Raw genomic sequence first — 19,143 nt, 5'->3', positions numbered from 1 at the left:
GGCATAAAGGGAAGTGAGGGAAGAACCCCGCCTCCCTCCCAATCGAGCTTAAAAACGTACTGTCGGCTTTAACTGGAAAGGAAGGCCTCAGAGAAATCCAGAACCCAAATTAACATTCCTTGCTTCAGTTTAAAAAAAAAATTAAAAAATCCCTTTCCCACCCCAGCCAGGAAAAAAAACAACGAACCCCCCTCTTCCCCTATACAGCTCTCGCTAGACTTCGGCCAGACAGAAGGTCTTCTCCTCTTGGGGTTTGCAGATCCAGCTTCCGTAGCCCATCTCCTGCAACGCCCAGAAGAAGCTCCGCTTGGCACTCTGGTACGTTTCGGCCGCCTCCTTGGCCTCCGAGTAGACCGTCAGTTTCTGCAGGCCCTTGCGATCCATCTTGGCACACAGCTCTTGGAACAGCACGAAGAGGTTCCTCTTAGTGACCCGAGAGACGTCCAGTTTCGGACTGCAGAGAGAGGGGAAGGGGCGTGAGAGACCCTGTGGGGAAGGCGCGAGAAAGGAACCCCTGGCTTACTGCGCAACGGGGTGGGCAGAACAGGGGTGTCGAACTCATTTGTTATGGGGTCTGGACAGGACATAAATGTCACTTGGTCGGGCCGGGCCTTGCCAGCCCAGGAGCAGGGTGGCTACCTTGGCTGGCTCACAGGCTGGATAAGAGCTCTCAAGGGTCTGGATCATAAGAAAAGCCCTGCTGGATCAGACCAAGGCCCACCAAGTCCAGCAGTCTGTTCACACAGTGGCCAACCAGGTGCCTCTAGGAAGCCCACAAACAAGACAACTGCAGCAGCACCATCCTGCCTGTGCCCCACAGCACCTCATATAACAGGCATGCTCCTCCGATCCTGGAGAGAATAGGGATGCGTAATGACTAGTAGCCATTTTGACTAGTAGCCATGAATAGCCCTCTACTCCATGAACATGTCCACTCCCCTCTTCAAGCCTTCCAAGTTGGCGGCCATCACCACATCCTGGGACAGGGAGTTCCACAATTTAACTATGAGTTGTGTGAAGAAATACTTCCTTTTATCTGTTTTGAATCTCTCACCCTCCAGCTTCAGCAGATAACCTGGCATTCTAGTATTGTGAGAGAGGGAGAAAAGCTTCTCCCTATCCCCGGGCCATACATTTGACACCCCTGGTGTAGAATCTTTGCGAGGCAAATGCGGCTGGGGGGGATGATGGGGGGTGAGAGGCCCAGCGGAGCGGCAGGCATATTATGCCAAACGCTAGATTGCATCGAGGAGGCAACTGACTGGCGCTGCCTGGCAACGGAGCGAGGTTGCTGTCAATTCTCACCCACTGAGGAAGAAATTGAGCTTCCTCATGCTTATGGCAGCAGGACTCTTATGTAATGTGCCCTAGGACAGCTAGAGGAGCAGTGGCCACATCATGCTGAATGCCAGATTGCATTGAGGAGGCAAACTGACAGGCGTGGCCTGGCAATGGAGCGAGGAGGCTGTCAATTCTCACTCCTTGAGAAAGAAATCAAACTTAGAATCACAGAGTTGGAAGGGGCCACAGAGGCCATCTAGTCCAACCCCCTGCTCAATGCAGAATCAGCCTAGAGCATTCCTGACAAGTGCTTGTCCAGCCTCTGCTTAAAGACTGCCAGTGAGGGGGAGCTCACCACCTCTCTAGGTAGCTGGTTCCACTGCCAAACAACTCTTACTGTAAAAATTTCCCTCCTAATATCCAACCAGTCCCTTTCTGCCTGCAATTTAAATCCATTATTGTGTTTCCTATCCTCTGCTGCCAACAGGAAAAGCCCTTCTCTAAGTGACAGCCCTTTGAATACTTCAAGAGAGCAATCCTGTCCCTCCTCTTCTCCAGACTAAACATTCCCAAGTCCCTCAGCCTTTCCTCATAGGGCTTTTTACCTAATATCCAGCTGGTTCCTTTCCACCTGCAGTTTAAACCCATCATCCGCTTCTGCCAACAGGAACAGCTCCCTGCCCTCCTCTAAGTGACAGCCCTTCAAATAGTGTCCCGGGTCGCCCTCCCACCCAGGCTCCTGGGACGTCCAACCCACCCCCAACAGGAGAGGCAAACCCCGGGAAAGGGAGGACCGGCCCTCAGAGATCCACTCGCCAGAGAGGAGGCCAGGTGCTGTGACAGGCGGCTGGCAGCTGGATTCCCCGCCCCACAAACCGGCCAAAGGCCCCAGCGAATGCCGCAGGGCCCGCTCGTCAACTGGTGAGTGGGGGAAACCAGCGGGGCGAGCCAAGCCCTGCAGCCCCCAGGCCGGTGAAAGAGTCGGGGCCCTGAGGAGCCGCCAGAAGGCCCTGAGGAGCCCATCAGCTGATGGACGGGGGAAGAGACCGCGGGTACAGTGCCGAGGCGCTGAGACCCCAGGGCGGCAGCTGGGCAAACCGCAGCCCATAGCGGCCGCAGGGAAGCAATCAGGGAGGTGGGGAGGGGAATAGAAGCCGGGAGACGGGGCCTGACAAGGGGAAGACTCACCCTGGGCAGGACAAGCCCAGAGGGGGAGAAGAGCGAGGGCGGGGCAAGGACGAGGCCCCCGCCCGCCAGGGAGACTCTCCAACCAAGGAGAGGGAGGGACACAGGGAGGGGCCTTTGTAGCCTTTGTAGACTGAGACATGGGGGGTGGGGGGTGGAGCCATCTATCAGAGGGGTATAAAGCGGTGGAGGCCAATGAGGAGGCTGGCTGACTACTACTCTCACCACTTCCTGAGAGCTATCAAGCTGGCAAACTCAGGGGAGGAAGGTTTGTCCTTCTCCTCTGAGTGGTCTGAGGCTGAGGAAATCCTCCCTGCTAAGGCTTCAGCAAGTGCGGGCAGGGCCCAGACAGGGGAAGCCCCTCTTGAAGGTGCAGCGGCACCGGAGGGGACACGACAAATAGTTCAAGAGAGCAATCATTAAAGAGAGAACTTCCTCATTCTTATGGCAGATCGATGCTCACGTAACCTGCCCTAGGACACCTAGATTCCAGTCCAGGAGCACCTTAGAGACAAACAAGATTTTTGGGGTACGAGTCAAATCTCCTTTCATCAGATACAGAGATCTGTGAGTTCTGGTATTGAAGTCAGAAGATGGGATGGGTGTCGAAAATAAGGGAGTCAGGATGCAGAGGCGCAGTGCAAAATGTAATCAGCCGGATCGGAGCAGGGGAGAAATGCTTAGGGGTAGAAATTAGCATCTGTGGCGTTGATAAGAATCTGGCTGTTCTTCTGCAGACCAACACGGCTACCCTCTGAAAACAACCTGTACTAGGTGATAAGGATGTGTCACTGGCCACCAAGATCAAGTTAATTCATGCCATTGTATTCTTTCTTACTATGTACGGGTGTGAAAGCTGGACATTGAAGAAAGCTGACAGGAAGAAAGTAGATTCCTTTGAAATGTGGTGTTGGAGGAAAGTGTTATGGATACCCTGGACTGCCAAAAAAACAAATCAGTGGGTTACAGATCAAATCAAGCCTAGAAGCTAAAATGACTAAACTGAGGATGTTGTACTTTGGTCACATTAGGAGAAGAGTCACTGGAAAAGACAATCATGCTTGGAAAAGTTGAGGGCAGCAGGAAAAGAGGAGTTAGGAAAAGACCTAACAAGAGATGGATGGACTCTATCAAGGAAGCCACAGTCCTCAATTTGCAAGATATAAGCAAGGCTGTTAAGGATAGGGCGTTTTGTAGGACGTTGATGCATAGAGTTGCCATGAGTCAGAAGTAACTTGATGGCACTTAACACACACAAAGGTTATATTGTCTCTAAGTGAAAGATGGGAGATCCCAGCTGCATTCTCTTTCTACTAAGAGATGGACATGGGGTACACTCTACTCTCTCTCCCTCATGGAAATGAACAGACGCCCACGTTAAATTTCAAGGTGGCTTGATGCTGTCCAGGTATGCACGCATACATGCCAAGATGAAGAAGAGAGGAGGAAGAAGAGGAGTTGGTTTTTATATGCCGACTTTCTCTACCACTTAAGGAAGAATCAAACTGGCTTACAATCACCTTCCCCTCCCCACAACAGACACCCTGTGAGGTAGGTGGGGCTGAGAGAACTCCAAGAGAGCTGTGACTAGCCCAAGGTCAGCCAGCTGGCTTCATGTGTAGGATAGGACATTTTGGAGGACTTTGATTCATAGGGTCGGAAGTGACTTGACGGCACTTAACACATACATAATTCCTATTGGTCATTTTGTTTCAGTTAAACTTCATCGCTTGATCCTCGAGCGTGCCGATAAAAAGGCCATCAGAGGAGGCAAGAGGCTAACCCAAAAACCCCACCTCCCCATAGCAGGGCCTCCTCTGGGCTTGCTCTGCCGATGCTCAGGCGCCGACCCTGCCGGGTCTCCCTTACCCATCTACTTTGCCTTTTGTGCCATCCAGGACTTCCACGTCGGTGTCGTCGGGCAGGCTCCAGTTCACACTGGACTCCTTTGTTTTGCCCGTCTGCCTCGCGGAGTCATAGACGCTGACTCGGCCAACCTGGAAAAGACAAAAGGGACGAGGGGAGCTTAGGAAAGCTCCTTCTATAAAAGCAGACTTATGGCGAACCTTCAGAGTGTCAAGAGATAGGTCTTTCCCGCATGCCCAAGACCCTTAAACTGGAGACATCGGGGACCGAACTGGCAAAGCGGCTGCTCTACTTTATTCACAGGGGACAGAACTGCTGTTCTTCCCCACACGAAGCACTTGCTTTGCCACAGAGATATGTACCTTCCTTCCTCTCACTTGGGAGAGAAGCATCCTCCAGCGCCGCACAAAGCCTCAGAGAATCATAGAGTTGGAAGGGGTCCATAGAGGCCATCTAGTCCAACCCCTGGCTTAATGCCGGGTCAGCTTACAGCATCCTTGACAAGTGCTTGTCCAGCCTCTGCTTAAAGACTGACAGTGAGGGGGAGCTCACCACCTCCCTAGGTAGCTGATTCCACGCTCGAACAAGTCTTACTGTAAAATTTTCCTAATATCCAGCCGGTACCTTTCCACCCGCAATTTAAATCCATTATTGTGTGTCCTATCCTCTGCATGTCCTATCCTCTGCTGCCAACAGGAACAGCTCCCTGCCCTCCTCTAAGTGGTAAAGGTAGTCCCCTGTGCAAGCACCCGTGGGATGATGTCACATCCACCGTTTTCTAGGCAGACTTTGTTTATGGGGTGGTTTGCCAGTGCCTTCCCCAGTCATCTACACTTTACCCCCAGCAAGCTGGGTATTCATTTTACCGACCTCAGAAGGATGGAAAGCTGAGTCAACCTCAAGCCGGCTACCTGAACCCAACTTCCGTCGGGATCGAACTCAGGTCATGAGCAGAGCTTTAGATTGCAGTACTGCAGCTTACCACTCTGCGACTACTTAAACAGAGCAATCCTGTCCCCCCCCAACCTCCTCTTCTCCAGACTGAACATTCCCAACTCCCTCAGCCTCTCCTCATAGGGCTCAGCCTCCAGGCGCCGGATCATCCTTGTCGTTCTCCACTGCACCCGCTCCATTCTGTCCACATCCTTTTCGAAGTGGGGCCTCCAGAACCCGTATGAGAAGGCCACATATGACCCAGTTAAGACCAAACAGCAACGGAATGTGCTCGGGAAAGGCAAGGCAGTGCCGAGCGAGCGAGAGAGCTCAGGACGTACCTCTGGGTGGTTGATACAATACGGCTCCGGGAGCCCCGCCTGAAACGTGCTGCCGTCCCTCGACATGCGGCAGCAGATGGCGCGCGTCAGGTGGCCTTGGCTGTACAAGTAGCCTGGAAAGGAGAGGGTTGAAAGGAAACCTGAAGGCACAGGGGAGGTGGTCCCAAGGAAAACAGCAGCAGCTTTGCCAGCCTAGGAGTCACAACCCGCCCCCCGGACACACTCGGAAGAGGCCCACTGCTGGAAGCAGCGGCTTCTGTGTCGAGAAAGGCAGACAAGCTGAGGATCTGCAGGATACAGAGAGGCAGTGCCCTCTCCTGTTCCTGCATGGAGGTACCATGTGTTATTCAGGCCCGTTGTTTTTAAGACTGGGGATGGGCCGTGGCTCAGTGGTAGAGCATCTGCTTGGCATGCAGAAGGTCCCAAAGTAGAGTCCGCTGCTCATGTGGAGGAGTGGGGAATCAAACCCAGTTCTCCAGATCAGAGTCCACGCTGGCTCTCACAGAGTGTTAACGCGCTCTTGTGGGCATACCAGGGTGTCAGAAGCACACACTCGGCAAACTAAACAAAGCGGTACCAGAAAGACTAACTCCATTGTGCCTTCCTGCCCCTCCCAGATGGCTTGGTTCCCCTCCACAATAAGCTTTTTTGTTTCATAGCTACAATCCAAGAGGCAGAGCGATCCCAAGCACTGCTCTTGGGGAGAGGAGGGGAAAGAGAGAGCTTCCTACCCAACGTCACAGAGCGGAGATAGACCGGCTGCAGGAAATGCGACAGCAATGCCCCCTGCAGGCCCAGCACGTTCCAGCGAAGGATCTTGTCGCTGCAGGACATGGTGCGGAGGCGCTCGCCATGCTGGATCCCGTCCCATGTTGGCACAATGTCACTCGATTCCACCGGGATGGTGCCTTCGCCTGTTTTGAAAACCCAACATCAAACAGCAGCACCCCAAAAAACTTAAGAGTGCAAGCAAAGGTGCAGCAAAGAGCAACCAAAATGATCAGGGGACTAGAGCAACTGCTCTATGAGGAGTGGTTAAAACGCTTAGGGCTGTTCAGCTTGGAAAGAAGGCGGTTAAGGGGGGAGACATCATAGAATAGAATCATAGATCTGGAAGGGACTACCAGGGGCATCTAGTCCAACCCCCTGCACAATGCAGGAAATTCACAACTACCTCCCCTGCATACCCCCAGAGACCCCCTACTCCATGCCCAGAAGACGGCCAAGATGCCCTTCCTCTCATGATCTGCCTAAGGTCACTGAATCAGCATTGCTGACAGATGGCCATCTAGCCTCTGCTTAGAAACCTCCAGGGAAGGAGAGCTTACCACCTCCCGAGGAAGCCTGTTCCACTGAGGAACCCCTCTGTTAAAAAATCCTTCCTAATGTCTAGATGGAAACTCTTTTGATGTAAGTTCAACCTGTTGGTTCTGGTCCGACCTTCGGGGGTAACAGAAAACAACTCAGCACCCTCCTCTCTATGACAGCCCTTCAAGTACTTGAACATGGTTATCATATCCCCTCTCAGTCTTCTCTTTAGGCAGCTCCTTCAACCTTTCCTCATAGGACTTGGTCTCCAGACCCCTCACCATCTTCGTTGCCCTCCTCTGGACACGTTCCAGCTTGTCCACATCCTTTTTAAAGTGCGGTGCCCAAAACTGAACACAGTGCTCTAGGTGAGGTAACCAGAGCAAAGAGATCTATAAAATTATGCATGGTATGGAGAGAGTGGACAGGGAGAAGCTTTTCTCCCTCTCTCATAATTGGAAAGGAATATGTAATAAATACTTCCTAATCAATAGTCATTGGCGGAGGCAGGCAATGGCAAACCACCTCTGAAAGTTGCTTGCCTTGAAAACCCTACAGGGTTGCCCTAAGTCAGCTGTCACTTGACTGCACGAAAAAAAGTCATCTCCTAGGAGGAACCAGATACACATCCTGCGAATTTGACACTCAAGGACGAGTTTAGTCCCAAACTATTTATCAAAGCTTTGCATCCCAAAGGGCTAAAGGGTGGGTGGTTTCCCCCCATTTTCAAATCCAAATTTGAAGTTCCCAGGACACCAAACCTAACTTGATTACGGACAGAAGGAAAGCCCATCCGAAACACCTAGCGGAGCCTGGCTCTTGTGGCACTTACCGTTTTCCACCTTGGTGCGCAGTTTCCCCTGCTTGGGGTTTTCGAACAGCGGCTGGTGGGGGCCGTCTCCCTCCGTGTTTGCCTGGTCGGTGCAGGATTTGTCGAAGAGAGCCCCGTCCCCGCAAGGCGCCGTGCTGGAAAAAAAGCAGAACGAGAAATAAGCAGCTGGGATGGACAGGGAGAAGCTTTTCTTCCTCCATCGTAATACCAGAATGCAGGAGGTCATCTGCTGAAGCTGGAGGGTGAGAGATTCAAAACAGAGAATAGGAAGCATTTATTCACAAAACGCATAGTTAAATGGTGAAACTCCCTGCCCCAGGCCGTAGTGATGGCTGCCAACTTGGAAGGCTTGAAGAGGGGAGTGGACATGTTCATGGAGGACAGGGTTATCCATGGCAGTGAGTTAAAATGGCTACTAGTCATGATGCATACCTATTCGCTCCAGGGTCAGAGGAGCGTGCCTATTATATGAGGTGCCGTGAAACACAGGCAGGATAACACTGCTGCAGCAGTCTTGTTTGTGGGCTTCCCAGAGGCGCCTGGTTAGCCACTGTGTGAACAGACTGCTGGAATTGATGGGCCTAGGTCTGATCCAGCAGGGCTGAACCACTCTAACTGTTGGAAACTCTTCTGATTTAATTTCAACCAAATCTTGTTCTAAGTAAGAAGTATCGTAAGGGGCGTGTAAATTGTATGTTTGGTGGATCTGTATTTGTGTTGTATTTGTTTTTAAAAAATAATACAATATTATTTTTTTTAAAAACCACAACAAAATCAGGCCGCTATTACTGAGGCGGTCCTCTCTCTTGAGATATTCCACCTCCCCAATCCCTGAAGGCGCAACCGCTGGCAGGGCCTCGCTGCAGGTGGGAACGGACCTGATATAGAGGTGGAAGGTGATGTCGTCTTTGATCTTCAGCTTGCTGTCATCAGCCGGCTCAAAAATGCTGTCTTCGGGGGCCGAGGGGTCGTACTTCATGAGCTCGCTGTACAGAAACCTGGAACAGAAAACCCCAGAGCTGCTGTAGCGCCATTGGGAAGACTGGGTTTACGTCTCCGCTTAAATTTCAACTTCGCCCTGAACTCACCAGGATGTCTGAGGCAAACCGCTCTCTCACAGCCTCAGCTTCCTGCCAGCATTTATTCATTTACTTTAGAACAGTGCTGGCCCGCTTAGCCTCTTGAGATCTGACAAGACCGGGCTAGCCTGGGCCATCTAGGTCACAGTGGCGTGAAGAGTGCTGCCAAGCCCCGGCTGACTTATGGCTGGAGGTTTTCAAGGCAAGGGCCGTTCAGAGGTGGTTTGCCATTGCCTGCGCGTGGGCTGAGAGAATTTGGAGAGAACTGTGACTCGCCCAAGGTCACCCAGCGGGCTTCATGAGGAAACCAATTTGGTTCTCCAGATTAGAGTCCACCGCTCATGTGGAGGAGTGGGGAATCAAACCCGGTTCTCCAGATTAGAGTCCGCCGCTCTCAACCACTACACCACGTTGGCTCATCCAGGTCACACCCCTAGCATTGCATGGGGGATTGCCATACATAATTAGGGCTTCATATGTTCTTAGCAGCACAACTGCTCTGCGAGGAAGGCCACAACTGCTCTGCGAGGAAGGCCGCAAAGGGGCTGGGGCCTTCTAAGCAGCCACTTTGGATCGGGACCAAACCAGGTGCTGGAAAGAAGAGGAAGGAAGGAAGGAAGGAAGGAAGGAAGGAAGGAAGGAAGGAAGGAAGGAAGGAAGGAAGGAAGGAAGGAAGGAAGGAAGGAAGGAAGGAAGGAAGGAAGGAAGGAAGGAAGGAAGGAAGGAAGGAAGAAGACAAAGAAGAAGAAGAGTTGGTTTTTATACGCCAACTTTCTCTACCTGTTAAGGAAGAATCAAACCAGCTTACAATCACCTTCCCTTCCTCTCCTCACAACAGACACCTTGTGAGGTAGGTGAGGCTGAGAGAGCTCTAAGAGAGCTGTGACTAGCCCAAGGCCACCCAGCTGCCTTCATGTGGAGGAGTGAGGAATCAAGCCCGGTTCTCCAGATCAGAGTCCACCGCTCTTAACCACTACACCCCACTTCACGGAAGCCCAACAGGTCCCCACCACTCCCCTGCTGGCCTCCCTTCACCTAATGAAGCCCCTTCTGGAAATGATCTCCGCGTGGCAGTCGTTCACCGTCTCCCCTTTCAGGCTCAGCTCCTCCCCTTTCACGCAGCGATTGCCTAGTGGGTGGAATAAAAAAAGAAAATGTCACGCCAGAGACTCCAAGGGTACGGACGGCATTGGCAGTTGCCATTTTGGCACACCTCTGTGATGGCGGGAGCTTTGCCCGTGTGGGAGAGGGGGGTGCGTCCCTACCTGTCCCGATGCTGACCACCACTCCCAGGCCCTCCTGCCCCCGCCGCATGATGATGGCGGCCAGGATCTTGCGCCCGAGCAGGCTGTGCTGGATGCGGGCCGTGAGCGTGTTGAAGCGCTGGTGGCTCAGCATGGCGATCTGGTCATGCAGGGTGCTTCCGCTCACGGGGAGCTGCCGCGGGGAGAAGAGGGATGGAGGGGGGGAGAGACCGTTCAGCTGTGCAAGGAACCCAGGACGGGAAGGGAAGGCAAAAAAAAGCAAGGAGCAAGAAGCAGAGTGCGAGACACCCCGCCCCCAAGGACGGGAGTTGCAAAGAAACAGAAACCACAAAGCTGAATATTTTATTTTGCTCTGCTGCATTATTGTCTAGCGTGGGATCCTCAACTTTTTGGAGCCTGTGGGCACCTTTGGAATTTTGACACCGGGCGGCGGGCGCAACCACAAAACAGCCATCATAGAGGCAGAGCCAACCACAAAATGGCTGCCCAGAAGGCGGAGCTGATCACAAAATGGCTGCCCAGAAGGCGGAGCTGATCACAAAATGGCCACAGTGGAAGGCAGAGCCCTTGCTCCCCTCACAGTAAGCCTGGGTGCAGGGGACAAGAGGAATAATGTTTTAAAATACACTGGGAAAGGGGAGAGAGAGAAAAAATAAAACAAGAGTGTGGTGTCAGCGGCTGCCAAAACATTGTTTTCATCTGTGGGTTCCATGTTGAGAATCACTCATCTAGCGTATTTGCATCCCACCCTTCCTCCCAAGGAGCTCAGGGGTGGCGTATATGATTCTCCCTTCCCCATTATACCGTCACGCTGACCCTCTGGATGTTAGCGAGGGCCACAAGAGAGGAAGTCTGGTCCAAGTTTCATGGCATGGGGGGGGGGATTGGAACTCAGGTCCCACCTGAGCCAGTCAAGCACTCCAACTACGACAACATGCTTCAAGTATTGCACAGGAAAATGCTGCAGGTGCTTTTTGGGGAGGGGCTGTGGCTCAGCGGCAGAGAATCTGTTTAGCATGTAGAAGGTCCCAAGTTCCATCCCCAGCATCTCCAGTTAAAGGGACCGGGAAAGTAGGTGATGTGAAAGACCTCAAGCCTGAGACCCTGGAGAGCAGCTGCCAGTCTGAGCAGACAATACTGACTTTGATGGACCACGGGTCTGATTCAGTAGAAGGCAGCTTCATGCGTTCATGTGTTTTCCAAATGGGGTACTGATTGCAAGATTGATTCCCTGAGCCTCGGAACTGGGAGTACACCCAGGGTTGTATAGATGCTGTGCAGAATGAATGTGGCACATTAGCAAATTCAGGTTCTGGGTAAATCTTATCCTCTCTTTAAAACACCCGTGCTATGATGAACTCAATTCCAAAAGTGGTTTGACAACACATGAATGACACCTGGTGAAACTTCAGAAACCATTTAAACTGCTAGCAAATCCAAAAATACTCGTGGAACAGATACACATCAGTAACAGACCCAGAAATCATCAGATACCCCTGACGCGAAAGACTCACAGAAATCGTAGAGTTGGAAGGGGTCATTACAGGCCATCTAGTCCAACCCCCTGCTCAGTGCAGGACCAGCCTAGAGCATCCCTGACAAGTGTTTGTCCAGCCTCTGCTTAAAGAATGCCAGCGAGGGGGAGCTCACCACCTCCCCAAGTAGTGGATTCCACTGCTCAACTATTCTTACGGTAAAAAACTTTCCCTAATATCCAGCTGGTACCTTTTCACCTGTAATTTAAACCCATTATTGAGAGTCCTCTCCTCTGCTGCCAACAGGAACAGCTCCCTGCCCTCCTCGAAGTGACAGCCCTTCAAATACTTCAAGAGAGAAACCATGTCCCTCCTCAATTTCCTCTTTGCCAAACCAAACATTCCCAACAACCTTAATACCCAAGCATTAGTCACAGGGAAGTCAACCCATTCGGATGGGCAAAAAAAAGGAGGAAGATGACAACCTTTGTCCCCAGCGCTGGTAATAAAACAGCTAATGAAGCTGGTTGTGCCCAGAGGACAGAGCATGCCCTGCACCAGCAGGAGCGAGGCAGGAGGAAAAGGGAAAGAACTTTAAGAGACAGCTCAGGAGTAGCCAAGGGCTGAGGAGGGAGGGCCGCGTGAGTCGCACCTCTGTGATAGCCATCCCTTCAAGGTGTTCGGCTTTCTCCGTCTCCCCGATCAGGACCCGGAGCGCCGCGTCAGCCGCCTCCTGCTTGCCCTGCTTCTTGCTGTGTGCGTTGACGGCTGGGAACCAGCGGCCTCCCACTTTGGCTTGGAAGATGAACCTGGCGGGAGGGAGAAGAGATCATAAGGAGATCTTACAGACAGCTCGAATTTGCCTACCTAGATTGGTGGGAGGACAGAGAGAGCGAGCATGAAAAATTAGATATGGCTCCCTGGGAACTGCCTGGTGGCATGGGCGCAAAAGACCCAAAAGGATGTTCAGCAAGGGAGACACCGAGGGGGTAGTGTCAAAAGAAGGAAAAGAGAGCCAGCATGCTGCAATAATCTGGAGAACTGGGTTTGATTCCCCCCTCCTCCACACAAAGCCTGCTGGCTGACCTTGGGCCAGTCACCGTTCCCGCCGAACCCTCTCAGCCCACGCGGAGGCAGGCAATGGCAAACCACCTCCGAACGTCTCTTCTCTGATGGGGGTCGCCGTAAGTCAGCTGTGACTTGACGGCACTTCCCACCACCCAGAAGAGCTAGGATGGGGTCCGGCGGTGACTCAGAGTCCAATAAGATTTTTTGGGGTACGAGCTTTTGAAAGTCAATGCTCCCTTCATCAGATACCAAGGCAGGTAGAGGCATTTCATAAAATCATAGAATCCTAGAGTTGGAAGGGGCCATACAGGCCATCTAGGCCAACGTCCTGCTCAATGCAGGGCCAGCCTAGAGACAAGTGCGTGTCCAGCCTCTGCTTAAAAACTGCCAGGGAGGGGGAGCTCACTACCTCTTTAGGTAGCTGATTCCCCTGTCAAACAACTTTTACTGTAAAAAAATAATTTCCTACTATCCAGCCGGTACCTTTCCGCCCGTAATTTAAACCCATTACTGTGAGCCCTGTCTTCCGCTGCCAACAGGAACAGCTCCCTGCCCTCCTCTAAGTGGCAGCCCCTCAAATACTTCAAGAGAGCAGTCATGTCCCCCCTCAGCCTCCTCTTCTCCACTCAGCATTCCCAGGTCCCTCAGCCTTTCCCTTGCAGGGCTCGGTCTCCAGGACCGGACCATCCTCGTCGCTCTCCTCTCCCACCTGCTCCGTTCTGTCCACATCCTTTTTGAAACGAGGCCTCCAGAACTGCACACAGCACTCCAGGTGCGGCCTGACCAATGAAGCGAACAGAGTATTTGCAGCAGTGTTATTTGCTACAGCCGATTCCGGCAGGTCAGATCGACGTAAGTGCAGAGCAGACTCCATCGCTCTTAGCCACTGCACGACGCTGGCTCTGATGAGGGCTGGATAGCCAACGACAGGAAAGCCCACACGTTCAGCTCAGGCCAGCAGCTGCAGGACAGCCGCTGTCCTGAACTATAGGCCTGGTGAAACGTCTCTTCCTTACGGGCACTTCGAAACTGGGCCAGATCTCTCAAGGCCCGGGCCTATTTAGACAGAGTTCCACCAAGTTGGGACCACAGCCAAAAAGGCTCTGGCCCTAGTCGAGGACAGCTGGGGATCACCAGTAAGTTGTCTGTAGATGAGCGTAATGCTCTTGGGGGGGGGGTGTATTGGGAGAGGCGGTCCTGTAGCCCCGCCCCCCATTAAAACTATATTTTACTCCAAAAGAACATTGTGTTTATCTGATGATGATTTACTGGTGGTTCCTGGCCCTAAGAGTGTGTGGCTGTCCTCGACAAGAGCCAGGGCCCTTTTGGCCCTGGCTCCAGCCTGGTGGAACACCCTCCCAAGTAACATTAGGGCCCTGTGGGACCTTAGAGAGTTCCGCAGGGCTTGCAAAACAGAGTTGCTTCGCCAGGTCCACAAGTGTGGAGAGCCGTGATGTCATCCGTGCTGGCCTCCCCTTCCCCGTAAGGGGCTCTTTGGCTGCCACAGTTAAGCGAAAATTGTATTTTGGCGCCATCTGTTTCATGTTTTGTAGCTTTTAAACATTTATTGAAAACTGTTTTAATTGGTATTTAATTTTAAAAAATGTTTATTGTTGCAGGCTGATTTCAATTGTTGTAACCCGCCCTAAGCTTGGTTTTAGCTGGGGAGGGTGGGATATAAATTGAATATAATAAATAATAATAATAAAAATATCTTGGGGAAGCACAACTGGGAGACATTTTTGCTCAAAGCCCCAGAGAGCTGCTTCCAGTTAAAGGGGGCCGACCATCGGGCCAGATGGAGCCAGTGATACGATTTCTCTGTTCCACCGGACAGGACGGACGACTCACTTAGGATCATGGGGCGGCCCGGTCTGATCGATCATCTTGAATTCAGCAGCGAAACCGTTGGCTCGGGCATACTCCAGCAAGCCGCTGACGGGGTTGGAATTCAGGTACTTAATCAGCTCTCCGACACCCTTTGCGCTCGCAGCCTTCGTCTCGTCCAAACTAAGAGGTTGGCCGGGAGAGACTTCCGACGGCGGGTCAGCCTGGGGCTCTGCCTAAAAGTCCAGTGAAACAAAGAGACAGAGGCGGCCGTTAGGAGAGCAAACAGGCGCTAGATCACCATTTTGCCAAAGAGAAGGGAAGGGGCACTAAATCTGAGACCTGTTGTTTCTGTGGACCTCAAGCTGCGACTTATTCAGCAAATAATTACCTTTAGGATATACTGAACACCACAGTGCCTTTTAAGAAAAGGGCTCAGTAAAGTGTCTAATTCAGGGGTGGGGAAAGTCAGGCCCAGGGACCGTTTAAGGCCCGCAAAGTCATTTGGTCTGGCCCTTCGTGGGTCCTGGCAGATCTCCAGCTCAGAAGGATCGAAGACTGGCGATCCGCCCCCTCCCGCGGACAGGAATAGCCTCTATTCAAGGCGGATGTGAGTTTGTTTTGCTGAGAAAAGGAACCTTTTTTCCCCCTTGCAGAAGAGTCCTTAGCTATGGAGCTGCTAGGACGGCCCAAGAAACTGCGTTAACCCTTTCCCACCTGGGCCGTGGAGAAACGTATTCCCTCTGTACTACAAGAAGGCTGGGGCCGGAAGTGGTGACAATGGAGGGGTTAAAGGGGGCAGGGCCAGAATGCGCGTGGGGGGGTGAGTTCTTAGCCAGTGTATCCTCATTTTACCCCTAATTTTTAAGTTCATAATTTTGTATGGCCAGCGAATGATGTTATAAATATCCAAATGGCCCTTGGTGGAAAAAAGGTTCCCCGCCCCTGGTCTAATTGCTGGAGTTCTAACTCACACGACATGTCTCAGTTTTAGAAGTATATAAAGCATCCTCAAAAATCAATACGTATTCTAATAGAAAATTAGAAGGAAAAGAGTTGGATTTTATACCCCGCTTTTCTCTACCAAAAGGAGTCTCAAAGCAGCTTACAATCACCTTCCCTTTCCCTCCCCCCCCCCACAAAAGACACCTTGCGAGGGAGGTGGGGCTGAGAGAGTATGGAGAGAACTGTGACTGGCCCAAGGTCACCCAGCAGGCTTCATGCGGAGTAGTGGGGAATCAAACCCGGCTCTCCAGATCAGAGTCCTCCACTCTTAACCACTACACCACACTGGCTCTGGGAGACTGGAGTATCCTGCCAGTTTTTAGGGGCAGAAGAGTGGGCTTTTATACGCCGAATTTCTCTACCACTTAAGGAGGAATCCAACCGGCTTACAATCGCCTTCCCCTCCCCACAACAGACGCCCTGGGAGGTAGGTGGGGCTGACAGAGTGTGACTAGCCCCAGGTCACCCAGAAGGCTTCATGGGGAGGAGCGGGGAATCGAACCCAGTTCTCCAGGTTAGAGTACACCACTCTTAACCACTACCCCACGCTGGCTTCCCAGGTTGGGAAGGAATATGCAAAGGCCGTGTGGGAGAAACGAAGCTACCTGTTCGGATGAGCCACTGGTGTCCCCCGAGAGCCCCTTCAGGGCAACCTCGGCCGCCATCTGCTTTGCTCCCTTCTTGCTGTTGGACACCACGGCAGGAAAAACGTGGTCGCCCACCTTCACGCAGTACTTGAACCTGAACGGAGGCCACGGAGAGACAGAGACTTCAGAAAGCGGCTGTGTGTATGGTAAACGGTGGCAGTAGGAAGGCAGAAGGATGCAGGAAAAGGAGAGGAAGTCTCAGCTCCCCTCCTTTGGGGCTATCCTCATTTGGCTGTAGAGCACACACTTGTACTATCTGGGCCATCTTACTCCAAAGATCTTACCTGCTTATTGTAAATTTTTAATTGCCCTCAAATACAGAATACTTTTCACCAAGGCTAGATTAAACGTACGACTGCTGGGGGAGTTAGCAGGCAGGCTTTCTGGGATCTCTTTGTGTGAATGATTTTGCAATTGTAAATCAGGGAATTTGGATACTGTTTGGCATTTTTTAAAGTTGATTGTAAAATGTATGATCTCGCCAGAGATAAATGGATTACAGTAGACATTCGCAAATGGGGACCTGCTCTAAAGCAAGAGATAGTTGCAAAGTTATTGGCTGATACTGATCCAAATGTAACTCTTACCATTGCAAACTTTTTATCTAATTGTATATTCTGGATTTTGTATTTCGGTGTTATCTCTTTATTACCAAGCTTACTGAATTTGTTCTGCTCATGATCTGTTAGTCCACGAGCATGAAGAACAGAAATAAAGGGGGGGGGAATTTCCTCATCTCTCAACTGGGACTCTGCTAGAAAGGGTCAATGGAGCACTTGTACACGGAGCAAACCAGTGGAATCCAATGTTTACCCAGCAGTTACACCAAGTGTCAATCTAAACCACAGTTCCCAACTTCCCATCATGCTGTGCTGTAGCCAAGAAGCTGAAGCCGTGATACGGCTACCCAGATGAAGGGGTGGGGTCAGGAGTGGATAAGAGCAGGTATTCTTCTCAATGGCTGGGGAACCAATAGGGACAGGGAGTCATTTCAGACCCCACTCCAACACTGTTGTGAGAAAAGTTAAGCACTGCGTTTGGTGCCTCCCTTGGGGAGGTGGGCGAAACTAAACCTCCGAGTTGGTTTTTCTATGCCGACTTTCTCTACCTTTTAAGAAGAATAAAACCGGCTTACAATCTCCTTCCCTTCCTCTCCCCACAACAGACACCCTGTGAGGAAGGTGGGGCTGAGAGGTCAGAGAGAACTGTGACTGGCCCAAGGTCACCCAGCTGGCTTCATATGCAGGAATGGGAAAACCAATCTGGTTCACCAGATCAGAGTCTCATAGGGAGGAGTGGGGAATCAAACCCGGCTCTCCGGAGTAAAGTCCACCGCTCTTGACCACTAAACCATGCTGGCTCTCTTTTTAGATATTTGGGAACAAGAGCCCTGCAACCCTAGGAGTCCCCGTCGAATGCAAATCAAGCCTACTACACACCCCACCCTAAGGACAGGTGCTTTGCTGGTTTATCATATATATATCATATATTTACCATCAAATCACAGCTGACTTAACGGCGACCCCTGGTGGGGTTTTCAAGGCAAGAGACGTTCAGGGGTGGTCTGCCATTGCCTATCTCCGCTTCACACCCTTGGTATTCCTTGTAGGCCTCCCATCCAAATACTTGCCAGGGTCGAGGCTGAGAGTGTGTGATTGGCCCAAGGTCACCCAGAGAGCTTCCGTGGCAGGGCGGGGATTCGAACCTTGGTTCGCCAGATCCTAATCTGACACCTTAACCACTACGCAATAAGGCAAAATCAAGCGACGACAGCGGTTCTCAGGCTGTGGGCTGTGACCCCAAACTAGGTTGCGATCCAGATGCAGGTAGATTGCAAGGCTCAAACTCGTGAGCTGATAGGCAGTGGCAGCTCAAGGTACCCCCCTCCTCCAGGCCGTGAGAAAAGGAGGAGTGAAGCGGCTATACTTTCTCTTCCTCCTGGTTTTCCACTGAGCGAACAGCCTGCTGGACTCGATGGGCCTTAGTCTGATCCAGCATAGCTTTTCTTACATTCTTATGAGTGGACATGTTCATGGAGGAGAGGGCTATTCATGGCTGTTAGTCAAAATGGATATTAGTCATGATGCATCCCTGTTCTCTCCAGGATCAGAGGAGCATGCCTATTATATGAGGTGCTGTGGAACACAGGCAGGATGGTGCTGCTGCCGTCGTCTTGTTTGGGAGCTTCCTAGAGGCCCCTGCTTGGCCACTGTGTGAACAGACTGCTGGACTTGATGGACCTTGGTCTGATCCAGCAGGGCCTTTCTTATGTTTTTATGTTCTTATGTTTATGGGTTGTGATCTTGGTTCAGGCGGATGGCAAGGCTCAAAACCCGTAAGTGGGGAGATGATGGCAACTCAAAGCACACCTACTCCCGGCCGTGAGAAAAGGAGGAGTGAAGCGGCCACACTCTCTCCTCCTCTGCCCTGCATCCCCGTGCGTCCTCAGGGGCTTGGCTCTCTCCCAGCAGTGCAAAAATCAATGGGCAAGGTTTGCCAAACCCTCAATGGTGGCAGCCTAAGGTGGTCATAGAATCAAAGAGTTGGAAGGGGCCATCTTCTGGGCATGGAGTAGGGGGTCACTGTGTGTGTGTGTGTGGGGGGGGGAGGCAGTTGTGAATTTCCTGCATTGTGCAAGGGGCTGTACTACAAGAAGAGTTGGTTTTTATACCACGCTTTTCTCTACATTTAAGGAGTCTCAAAGGAGCTTCCTTCCCCTCCCACACAGTCACCTTGTGAGGTAGGCAGGGATGAGAGCCCAGGGTCACCCAGCACGCTTCATGAGGAGTGGGGGGATCAAGCCCGGTTCTCCAGATTAGAGTCCACCACTCTTAACCACACTATACCCCACTGGCTCTCTAGATGACCCTGGTGGTCTCTTCCAACTCTATGATTCGACAGGCCATCTAGTCTAACCCTCTGCTCAATGCAGTATCAGCCTAGAGCATCCCTGACAAGTGTTTGTCCAGCCTCTGCTTAAAGACTGCCAGAAAGGGGGAGCTCACCACCTCCCTAGGCAGCCGATTCCACA

At 51.9% G+C, this 19,143-nt stretch overlaps 1 protein-coding gene across 1 annotated transcript in view; it reads right to left on the bottom strand.

Annotated features, from left to right (window-relative positions):
• Nucleotides 1–213: 213 nt before the first annotated feature.
• Nucleotides 214–19,143, bottom strand: part of ADAR (adenosine deaminase RNA specific) — a 32,375-nt gene continuing 13,445 nt past the window's right edge. The window contains exons 4-14 of the mRNA XM_056852269.1: nucleotides 16,071–16,206; nucleotides 14,485–14,696; nucleotides 12,218–12,374; nucleotides 10,091–10,262; nucleotides 9,861–9,954; nucleotides 8,625–8,744; nucleotides 7,747–7,880; nucleotides 6,338–6,520; nucleotides 5,607–5,719; nucleotides 4,336–4,463; nucleotides 214–454 (exon numbers count right to left, since the gene is read on the bottom strand). Of these exons, the coding sequence (XP_056708247.1) occupies nucleotides 214–454; nucleotides 4,336–4,463; nucleotides 5,607–5,719; nucleotides 6,338–6,520; nucleotides 7,747–7,880; nucleotides 8,625–8,744; nucleotides 9,861–9,954; nucleotides 10,091–10,262; nucleotides 12,218–12,374; nucleotides 14,485–14,696; nucleotides 16,071–16,206 (1,690 nt within the window). The remainder of the gene's footprint in view (nucleotides 455–4,335; nucleotides 4,464–5,606; nucleotides 5,720–6,337; nucleotides 6,521–7,746; nucleotides 7,881–8,624; nucleotides 8,745–9,860; nucleotides 9,955–10,090; nucleotides 10,263–12,217; nucleotides 12,375–14,484; nucleotides 14,697–16,070; nucleotides 16,207–19,143) is intronic.

Source organism: Euleptes europaea, chromosome 7 (genome assembly GCF_029931775.1).
Source record: "Euleptes europaea isolate rEulEur1 chromosome 7, rEulEur1.hap1, whole genome shotgun sequence".
In the NCBI taxonomy this organism is placed as follows: Eukaryota; Metazoa; Chordata; class Lepidosauria; order Squamata; family Sphaerodactylidae; genus Euleptes; species Euleptes europaea.
Note: the sequence above shows the minus strand (reverse complement) of the source record. Positions and strands in the feature narration are given on the sequence as shown.